The sequence below is a fragment of the Danio rerio genome, chromosome 17 (assembly GCF_052040795.2).
Source record: "Danio rerio strain M-AB ecotype USA chromosome 17, GRCz13ab, whole genome shotgun sequence".
In the NCBI taxonomy this organism is placed as follows: Eukaryota; Metazoa; Chordata; class Actinopteri; order Cypriniformes; family Danionidae; genus Danio; species Danio rerio.
Window position 1 is genome coordinate 32,701,064 of NC_141037.1, and position 11,754 is coordinate 32,712,817.

An 11,754-nucleotide genomic window follows, 5' to 3' on the forward strand; every position below is an offset into this window, starting at 1 on the left:
TTTAAATTATTACTACAGTCATTATTGTTTTTATTACTATTTGCATGATTATTAATAGCAATAATAATTATTATTATTATTAATATTAATGTTATAGTGATTTCTGAAGAATCATGAGACTGAAGACTGGAGTGATGAAGCTTAAATTCATCTTTAAAATCACTGAAATAAATTATTAAATTACAGAACAGTTATTTTATTGTGCAATAACATTTTACAATTTTATAATGTAGTTTTGATTAAATAAATGCAGCTTTGGTGAGCACGATAAGCTTATTTTAAAAATATTTAAAAGTCCTACTGACTTGGGTTAAAAAGGTACAGAAAAAAATATATTGAAACCATTAACCCAGTTTCTGTGTGGAGTTTGCATGTTCTCTCTGTGTTGGCGTGGGTTTCCAGCGGGTGCTCCGGTTTCCCCCACAGTCCTATACATGCGTTATAGGTAAATTGGGTAGGCTAAATTGTCCGTAGTGAATGTGAATGGGTGTGTCTGGGTGTTTCCCAGTGATCGGTTGCAGCTGAAAGGCCGCTGCGTGAAATATATGCTGGACAAGTTGGTGGTTACTAAGCCGAAAAGAAAATGAATGATCAGTTACTCATGTCCATATCTGGCCAAATGTTGGGTTAATACAACCCAGCATTCTTTAAGTGTAAATATTTAGAGATAAAATGTTTCAGGGGAAACATTTTAATGTTGTTAAAGACCACATTCTTCTGTAAGTATTATGCTTCATGAATATTGGCTCCTGCACGTGTGTTCATAACTTTGAGAGAATCTGCAAGAATGTTCTGGAATGTTTCCAGATATAAATGGGATCGCGCCATATGCGTTCAATTATCACTACAACCAAAAAAGGCGAAGTGTAAGTCCAGTAGGTTTTAGTTTAACTTGTTTTTATTTTACATAATGTTAAATGTAATTAAATGCGCCCTCTGAATAATTATAACTTAATGAACGCTATTTAAAATGATTCCTCTTTTTACATTCAATTAATAATATATATATTGCTTAGATTTGTACACGTGTTATAGGAGAAGGTCTGCGAAATCGCATTTCGAACAAACAAAGCAATCTGTTTCATATCATTATACAAGTAGGCTGGTCGTTCACGTGTGCGCACTGCCGTGTGTTGGGGATCTCCGGTCAGCAGCGCGCGCTCTTGTCGGCGATCTTCGCGCTGGATGGACACGAGTTGTGAAGCTTTCATTCGGGAAATTAACAGCGGGTCTTATTTAATCACGGCAATATATTTACGCGACACGTGAAGAAGTGTCACCTATATATTCATTTAGAAGTGCTTTTGGATCATGCATCCTCCACTGAAGAAGTGACCAAGAGGACAAAGGTGGGCAAAATATCGTTTGCTTTGAAATAATGCAGTGTTTTGTAATAACATTTTAATTAGCAAGCTAATTTAATAGCACTGAGTCATATCGAAAAATTAGATATTTATACTGTAGAACAAAATAATCAGTAAATTTATTTGTAGCCTATAAAGATAACGAAAACAAGCCCATTGCAGATGTGCATTCACTGTAATTTGATGGATTTTAGATTAAACATTTCTTACACTGAAATAAAAACCCAAAGGTGTTTTTGTACTGTACATTTCTTGCTTTTTAAAAGAGAAAATTAAGTGAAGTGAGACACTCATTACTCTGAGATGTCTGGTTGCAGAACTGAATTGAATCTGTCTTTTAGGTGTGTGAGAGCTGGCTCCACCATTACAACTGTTAGATTACCTCTCTAGTGCTGCATGAGGAGAGAAAGATTTTAGTCATACAACTGCTGTGTAGAGGTGTGCTGCTGCTGTTCATACAGTCTCCCTGGATGCAGTGGATTAATCTGATGGTCCAACAAATCAGTCATTATATTGTTTTTGAAAGAAAGAAAAAAACAGGCTCGCAGGATGTTCTCTTCATTTTAATGTTGGCCATTATTGTTCATTAATAATGGAGATCTCAATAATGCATCAGGTAAAACAATCAACAATGCCCATTAATCTTTTCTCTTTCTATTTAGACTTATTTTGTGCTATTATATTTGCTGCTCAATAGGGGGCATGTTGTCACAATTTTTAAGTAAACATTGACAAATTACATTTTGTTATTTGTCATATTAGGACGCTTGTTCCCCCACTAAATATGGGGTAATTGAATTTAGGTATAATTTTTGAATCTCACATTTCTGCCTTTTAATCTAAGTTGCAATTGCACATATTGTAGAATTTTGTGTCTCAGACGGAAATGTGAGACAGCCTTAACCCGCAACTGAAAGAAAAATGTAAGAATTGCAAAACAAGCTGTATATACATGAAGAAAAGTTGCAATTCCAACTTGCAATTGGAGGAATAAAAAGAATTTATACAAACTCAGAACTACTAACAATGAAGCCAAAAATAAGAAATAAAGCTTATAGTTGACTCATAGTCTAAATTCTTTTGTGTGTGTGTGTGTGTGTCAGAATGGTGAGACAGCCTAAACTCACAACTATAAGAAAAAAACAATTATAACCATGATCCAGTACTCAAAATTGTGAAATATTCAATTAAACAGATATTGTTTGTATTCATGAATATTAATTAGGGCAGGGTGAATAATTGAAATAAAAATTGCAAAGCTGTGAAAACTGTGACACACGTCAAGAAGAAACAATACAAGAAATCCAGCCTGATCTCACAAACAAATGTAACTATTTTACGTCAGCGTTACCTATAATTCTTATAAATTTATACACTGTAAAAATACTCGGTTCCACACAATTTAATCATGTTGTCCTAATGCAAACCTACTGAGGTAGCTGATTGTGTTTACAAATTGAAGTGGATTGAACATAAAACAATTAAGCCCCCCCTCCCCCAACCCCATTTCATTTAAAATTTGATTTCAACTAATTTTAAATAAATAGTTTGAACAAGCAGCAAAAGTAATTTTTTTAATGGTTGGATTTCATTCATATGAAAATGTAAAATTTTTAAAAGGATGCTTGGCCCCAAACCTTTCCCCCCATAGGGGATGAGAAAATCCTATTAAAATGTACAATTGACATTGTATAGATTCATATTAACTACTAAACAATGATACAGAAATTGCCCTACGATTGCGTTGTGAAAACCCCATAGTGTTGTGTTAAACAAATTTTTTTTACTGGATTCATTGATTCAATGTGCCTGATTGACAATAATGCCATTATTAAATGGCCCTATCTGAAGGATTTAATTCAAACATTTCACTTTAGTTGCCGAATGCAATTTCATATTGTCTGAATAAACTGATTTCCATTTTGAATGTGATTTTGCGAAGTTTGTCAGTGAACTATGACAAAATACCGCATGAAAATTGCCTTTGACTAATCACCAAGCCCTATCTATCTCACACAGCCATATCATCATGCTGTCCAAGACCATATACTCACATATTGTGAGGCCAGCCGGAAGTACTCAACCTGCGGTCTGTGTGAATCCTAATGCCCCAGTAAAGTGAAGGAGACACCATACTGTCAGTGAGCACCGTCTTTTGATTGAAACGTTAAACCGAGGTCCTGACTCTCTGTGGACTTTAAAAATCCTATAGCACTTCTTGTAAAGAGAACCACAGTGTCCTGACCAAATTCCCTCCATCAGCCCTTACCCATCATGGCCTCCCAATCATTCCCATCCACCGAATTGGCTCTATCACTGTCTCTCCCCTCCACCAATAACTGTGTGTGGTGATGGCACTGGCGTCATTGGCCTTTGGCTGCCGTCACATAATGCAAGTGGATGCTGCCCACTGTTGTTAGTGTGGAGAGACCCCCCTCATGATTGTGAAGCGCTTTGAATTTATGGCCAAACATGATAAACGCGCTAAATAAATACTCATTGCTTACTAATATTAATGTAGAATTTCTATTTCACAGTTATGATGTATCTCACAAATCCTCTTCTTGTATATGTGGAAAATAACTCAGAATTGTGAGTTAAAAAGGTAGCTTATTCTGCTACAATGCTAACAATAAGCTGTTATGCTACAAAGTGTTCAATAATGTAACATTATTGCCTTTGCTGAACAGAAACATTCTGTCTCAGCAGCAAGTTCAGCGTGACTCATTGACTTCTTCCATTCACCCTTTACAGTGAACGCTTGTAACTCTGAACATCTAACAACTTGTAAGAGTCCTCGAACAGACAGAAGCCAAAACGTCTGCTGAAGTTGTTCAGTTCAAGCCAGCATTAAAGAGACTTCTTCTCCATAAGTACATATGAGTGGCCGTTAATGGAATTTTATTGCAAAGAGATAAAAGTGGATCCTCAGTGCTCTACAGCTTTTAGGAGATGAAGACTAGAGAGTTTCGCTATCTCTTATGCACAATCCAACAATGATTACCCCGAATTTAAAAATAATAACATACAGTCCTGACCAGGCATCATTTCAAGACGTTATCTGTACATCTTCACTTTCATGAGGACAGAGAACACAGATTAAAGAGATTCTCTCGCTGTGATGTACACTGTGGTCTGTTCGGGTTACTTAAGTCTGTCCTTTATACTGAACACACAAACAAGTGAACCACAGTGGACATCCATTTCCAGGCCGGCGTATAGTGGTCTGTGCTGATATCAAAGGTCATTCAGATCTGAGGAAATACTAAAGTATCTTCATGAGAAAATGCCCAACCAATACATGAATTCGTTTTATTTCACTCCTGCTGAAACAGCGGTTCAAAACTAAGAGGTCATGACCTCAAAACTGGGTCAGAGGTCTGTTCTCACAAAATTCAGGGTCACAGAAAATACGACCCAGACTACATTGAATAAGAGGGATGTGTACAAGGCTGACCACGTGTTTGGTGTAGTGAGTTTGTTAGAATGAAATCTATTTATTCCTATTATATCATTGAGCAATACGCACAAGAGTTAATATTCATTGTAGTAATTGTAATATTTTAATATAGTAATATTTATTTGTTAATTGTGACATGACGTGAAGTGGCTTCCAGGTCCAGGTCCTCTATTAAACTGCATGGGAGACTCAACAAATGGTAATAATAAATGTTTACAAAGCATTGTAATACTTTCGAAAATCACGATCGCAATATATCCATGCATAATATCTGATGGCCAGAAAGTGATAATTTTTTTTAAATTGTTAAAATATTGGTGTCTGTGAAGCAGCAAGTCCAGAGACTGTTATGTACACCATGATTTTTATATAAAATTCAATGTAAAACTTTGTCACAATTCATGCTATTAACTACTGGCTTGTTAACGGTCTATTAATAAAATGTTAGCTGTTCATTCGTGGTTATAAAATATGATCTCATTCTGCATTCCTAATATTTTCCAAAACCTAATCCCAACTTCTACATTACTAACCATTAATAAACAGTTAATTGGCAGTTTATTAGGCTAGTATTGTTAGTTAATGGTTCGTTAATACCGTGAATTGTGACCAAAACTAAATGTTACCAAGATCACTTTAATGAGAGAGTTGACTAAAAAGTGCTCATAAACGTATATTTTCTTAATTCAAATGAGTAGCGGTTTGGCACCAGAAACAGTATTTCATATGTCACGACTTAACAAGCGGATAAATAGTTTTTGACACTATATGGGTCATTCTTTAACTACGGGCACGAGCACCTCTTACAGATCTACCTTTTTAATAAATACTTTCTGTGGGATGGGATATAATTAGATATAAAAATAAAGAAAAAAAGAAAAAACATAAAATGTTAAATGTAGATGAAAATTTGTAATTGTAATTTTTAAAATTTGAATTCAGATGTATTCCTAAAGTTGTTAGGTGAATTTTATTTTAAATGTTATCTTTTAAAATGAATATAGCTTTTTAGAGTTCCTGTGAATTGCTTTGAAGTGTGCATATTTGACTAATCTCAACCGAAACATGAAGACAGGGTGGGTCAGTGTAGCTCCTCCCTTTTTTAAAAACAGCCAATAGCATTTTGTTTTATCACACCTCTGCCAGTGAGAGTCAATGAGCTCAAGGGCATCAAATGAAAAGCAAATGAGAAGCATCTAGGAGGCAGGACATGTCAGATTTTAGAGAGCATTTGATTGGTCAATATTTAATGAGAGACTGTGTGTATGTATTTAATTTCACAGAACCAATTTGCTTAAATGCACCAAAATCACATTGTTTATATTCACTAAGAAATGTATCCAATGAGTCATTTTCATCAACGCAATAGGCTATAGTGACCTGACATATGGTGCGGTAGCACTTCGGGGCGCCCGAGTTCAAATCCCTGCTCAAAGACATTTCTCGACCCTACATCCCTCTCTCTCTCTTCCACTTTGTTGATGATCACTGTCTGATTACTGTCCTTGCTAATAATAATACTATAAAATTTTATTTAGAGTGCGCTTTTGAAACAAAGTGATCCCCGAAAAGGAACATAAATAACGAGAGGAAGACACTGTAGATATCAGATTGCATATATAATCAGGAGCAGAACCATGAACTGATTTAAAAGGTAATATCAAGGTTTTAAAATCGATGTGTGACTTAAGAGGCAACCAATGTAAGTATAGGGGTAAAGTATGAATGCGATGGTGTATGAATTAACACACATGCGGCAGAGTTTTGAACATATTGTAAAATCTTAAATAAAATGGCTTGTAGACCCTCAAATAAAGAGTTGCAAAAATCTAAACAACAGGTAATAAAAGCATGGACAAGCCTTTCAGCGTCTGGTGTTGAGAGAAAAAGAAGGATGTGGACAATGTTCCTTAAGTGATAAAATGCGTTTTTAAAATGAGGTTTCAGGCTAAGTTGAGCATCAAAAAGAATACAGATAATAAAGGCATAAAGGCCAAAAATAAATCTTTAAAAAATATTCATTTTCCAAGGCTGTACTCATTTATGCTGAGTATAAATATATCAGTAAAACATTACTGAAATAGATGACATTTCTGCAGCCATTACTCCAGTCTTCAGAATCTAATCCATTAATGCTATTAAATAATCAAGCTACTCATTTTCTTAATTCTAACCACACAAAAAGAGCTACTGTGCACATTAAACAAATATTCACTTTCTAGTGACATGCTACATTTCTGTTTACAGCGTTTACATTTATCTCAAACAGGTGTCTGTTTATTGTCACTGCACCATGGCGGACATGGATGACCTCCACAACGAATCCCGGAGAAACATCTCTCTAGATTTATCCTCCTCATCCTTCACCGGACTCCAGCTGCTGATGGATCTGAAGCCACTCTTCATTCCACTGTACACCATGCTTGTCCTGATCGCCTGCTCTGGAAACCTGCTCCTCCTCATCCTCATCGGTCTTAACAAGAAACTCCACAGCACCACAAACTTCCTCATCGGAAACCTGGCCCTGGTCGACCTGGTCATGTGCCTGTTTTGTGTCCCCCTGACAGCGTTTTATGCCTTTGATGAGCGCGGCTGGGTGTTTGGCCAGTTTATGTGTCACTTTGTTACTTTGATGCAAACTGCGACTGTATTCGCTGCAGTCCTTTCGTTGACCGCCATTGCCGTGGACCGATATGTAGTGGTCGCCTACCCAATTCGGCGGCGTGGAGGTCGTTGGTTTTGCGGATGGCTGGTGGTTAGCATATGGCTCTGTGCACTAGCGATGTCAACTCCCACCGCTTTACACACAGTCTACTTGGATCTCAGTGAAACAGGCCATGAAATGGCGGTCTGTGAGGAGTTCTGGCATGGTCAAGAGCTCAGTCGTCTGATATACTCTTGTTTTTTCCTGCTTCTGTCTTATTTTGTTCCTCTGGCTGCAGTTTCCATATCCTACTGTGCCATCTCGTGCCACCTGCAGCACAGAGCTACACCTCGCCTCATGGCAGCTACACCTTCCAACCAGGAGAAATGGGGACGCAAGAGGCGCAAGACATTTCGCCTGCTGCTGGTGTCTGTTCTGTCGTTTGCCTTCTCCTGGCTCCCACTGCAAATAGTAAACCTCATTCGGGATCTGGACACCGACTTCGCCATCCTGAGCAAGAATCACGTCAATGTGATCCAGGTGTCGTGCCACTTGCTGGCCATGAGCTCGGCTTGCTACAATCCTTTCATTTATGCTTCACTGCACAAAAAGTTCCTGTCATATCTGTGCCACAACATGTTTCAAAAACGAAAAGCTCACTGCACGCAGAGCAGCATCACCACCTCCAGCCGAATGACTCGCTTGAACACTTGCAGCACTCTGGCTGACATTCCCATGGCCATTAGTAAGACTTCACAGGATTGAGACTTTTTTCTCTCCTCCTCTCAGATGTTTGAGAGTGATCAGCCTGAGACTGATCAGAAATGATTTGTTAAAGCAGTGGCGTTTTGACAAATGCTATAAAGTGAAAAGCATTTTTATCTGCTTGAACGTTAAACCTTTGAAACTAATTTAAGGATCAGTCTCGGGAAGTATTTAGGAGTTGTAAGCAAATATGTTGCATCTTCTGACCAGTAGGTGGTGCTGTGGCAAAACTGCTTATTTACATTCAGGTCACACTTGTAATGACATATACCTACACTGTAAAAAATCCATGAACAATTAGTCATGACAGCAAATGTTTTAAGTTCATTATAACTTATTAAACTAAGCTATTCATGTTCTAATTTAATTTGATAAGTTACGCAAGCTGTTTTAAGTTAGTTTAACATAATATACGTTCAATGGACTCAAGGTTAATTTGATTCAGCTTAAAAATTTAAGGCAGCCTGGATTTATTTTAAACTGTAGCAGCTTTTTTCTGAATAAGCTAAATGTTTGTAAAGATACAGCCTTGTGTCTTTTGTGAAGTGTTATTTGTCATATTTGTGTGCACATTAGTAATCAACACAGGCTCCTTGAAAAATCTGCCTATAATAAACGGTAACACTTTAATTAAGGTCACAATTCACTGTAATAACAAACCATTAACTAACATTACTTGCTTAATAAACTGCTAGTTAGCTGTTTATTAATAGTTAGTAAGGTAGACGTTTGATTTAAGTTTTGGGTATGATTAGGGATGCAGAATAAGATCATGCTATCTAACGGACAGTTCGTATTGTAACAACAGGCAGGTAATAAGCAAGTAGTTAATAGCATGAATTTTGACCTAAAGTGTTACTAAAAAACATACTTCAACGTATGTTTGACTGCAGTTTCTAGGTAAAATAAATGCTAAACAGCAATATTACACAAACAGTAGCTGCTTTTCACACTTTACAGGGACATATTATTGACAAATAAAAGATTACTTTTGAGCAACCACAAATATATAGCACAAAACACCTTAACAATCTCCATGATTAATAATCTAATAGATCTGTCTCCTTATAAACAACTTTTCTAGCGTGGTCAGTTTGCTTGGTAGCTCACCTTGTACAGTACTGTAAAAAACTTTGCGTTCAAAAAAGATACACAAAAAAGATAAAAGTAATGTGAAATACATGGCAGGGGTGCACTTTTCTATTAAGTTTGCTTTTAAAAAACACTATTGTTTGGGTTTAGAGAGGGGTTTAGGTCCATTTTTTGCTTGTCTAGGTAATCTGTATGACAAGCCCCATCTTTTCATGGATGTTTACAAAAAAAATGTGTATCTGAAACATACAAAAAAAACCTAAGTAGCATATTTCACATTCACAAAAGTGTAGATGGCATCTTCTGCTGGATTTTTCATCTACAACATGCAACAAAACATACCTGTAGCATGTATTCAAGGTTATTATAATGTAGACTGAGGCACGGTGAGCCTGAGTTGTTATTATGGGTTTGAATAAACATGCTGAGTTCTTAAAGGGGACCTATTATGCAAAAATCACTTTAAAGGGATTTAAACAAAGTTGTTTGACAACAGTTTGTGAATACAACCAGCTTTTAATTTTTTTGTAATCACACTTCATATAAACAAACACACTTTGTTTGACATTCTCTCTTTGTATTAGTCATCACAGGGGGAAAGCCCTGCCCATTAGTGACAATCTCTCCCTCGTTATCATAGGATGTTAGTCTTGTTTTTGAATCTGCCATTATGCTGACACAGGCAGTGTTGCCAGATATAGCTGACTTTGCAGCCCACACGCTGTCCAAAACTCGCGCAAATAGACAAAAAACGCCCAAAATATTAGATTAATATTTAACTTCGTTTTAATTCATTTAAATCTAAATTATTAGTTACTTTAACTGTCATAGTTTTTAACCATAAAGCAACCAACACAAACAGTCACAGTCAGAACATAACCGGATCACTTGGAAACATTGCCTCCCTCTCACCAACACACTGCACTTATTGTTGTGTATTACACTACCTGTTAAAAATGTTTACTTTCGAAATGGCGTAAAAATTAATCCCATTTGGCGATTTAAATTCATTTGAACATAATTAGGTTATGCCTGTCAATCAGACAAAATCTGTTCTTGCTCTTAAATGCAGAAAAAACAAGATCAATAAAAGTGTTGTGATAAACCGCTGTGAGTTTAACTACGGGATCTGCTTGAATGCACATGCACGTGAAGGGGAATCAGATTTTGCTACTTTCCTTTGCAGGTGCATGGGCCCGCGCAGTTTGTGCTTTGCACTGGTCACTACTAACTGAATGGAGTAGGAGCACACAGATATGTTTTGTTAAATAAGTTGCTTATAAAATTTACATTTCAAAACCGCCCAAATTTGTCACCCTGCCTATGCCATTTTTACCCGCACTATCAAATTCAAAACCATCCAATCTGGCAACACTGCACATAGGCATTTGTAGCTTCACTCTCTTTTGAAAAGAAGCCTAGGAGCACAATCTCATTTAAATGTAAAGAGACAGTCACTAAAATCTCACAATTAGCATTAAAGCATAAAAGGCGCAGTTTCAAAAATTAATAAAACATTATTTGTGTGGTATTTTGAGCTGAAACTTCACACACAGACTCTAGGGACAGCAAAGACTTATGTTGAGTCTTGTAAAATGGGGCATGATAGGTCCCCTTTAACTTTTTGTTACCATGGTCTAAAAGATGATCCGAGTTTATTTTTGTAAAAATCAAAGCATGTTTGTAAATATATGTTATTGTCTGTAAAGCTTTGCTTTTTGTATTCTGGAATTAAACAGCCTGAGTGCAAGAAATTGCTATGTGTGAACTGAAAAATGTATGTATGTTTTAAATATTAAACATCTGAAACAAATAGACCACACTCAAATAAAGGTGTTCTTTTGCATGTGGCTCCACAGACGAGCCATTATTGTTTCCCAAAACTTCAATGGAGAGCATCTACACTGTAAAACCAAACAGTCAACTTTATCAAGTAAAATGAGTGTAGTTAACTTAGAATTGAATGAAAATAAAATTCTACTGAAAAGTTTTGAACGCAGTGTTGAAGGCAATGATTTATTTAAATACCTCTTTACTTCAACTTAAACTGAGTAAATTCACAGTATACGTATTTAGTGTAAATTAGTTTTTTAACATAAAGAGTTTGAGCTACCTTAACTTTTTGGGTTTTACAGTACTCAGTTGACTTGAGTTCTCTTCATTTATTGGGTTTTACTGTGCTCAAATTGCTTCATTTGCTCAAATGGATTAAGTTCACTGTACACGTTAGAATAATTTTTAAAATGTATTTATATGTTTTATTTAAATTTAAATAAAAATTAGATATGTTTGTTTAAATTTAAATGTTTTAATCATTTGTTTTCACAAATGGTTTGAGTTACCTTAACTCTTGGGGTTTTACAGTGTAAGAAAGCCATCAAAATTGATATAGTATATTTATTTCATCTTTATTTTTAAGAATGTAGTTT

At 36.1% G+C, this 11,754-nt stretch overlaps 1 protein-coding gene across 2 annotated transcripts; it reads left to right on the plus strand.

Annotated features, from left to right (window-relative positions):
• The first annotated feature begins 1,120 nt into the window (after nt 1-1,120).
• prlh2r (prolactin releasing hormone 2 receptor) lies at nt 1,121-11,061 on the plus strand. 2 transcript variants are annotated; one of them, XM_087289627.1, is made up of 2 exons: nt 1,121-1,349; nt 7,094-11,061. In XM_087289627.1, the coding sequence occupies exon 2, from the start codon at nt 7,118-7,120 to the stop codon at nt 8,231-8,233; it is 1,116 nt and encodes a 371-aa protein (XP_087145753.1). In that variant the 5' UTR covers nt 1,121-1,349; nt 7,094-7,117; the 3' UTR covers nt 8,234-11,061.
• The last annotated feature ends 693 nt before the right edge of the window (nt 11,062-11,754 follow it).

Coding starts and splice junctions, on each gene's coding strand:
- prlh2r (XM_087289627.1), top strand. CDS start 7,118: ATGGCGGACATGGATGACCTCCACAACGAATCCCGGAGAAACATCTCT.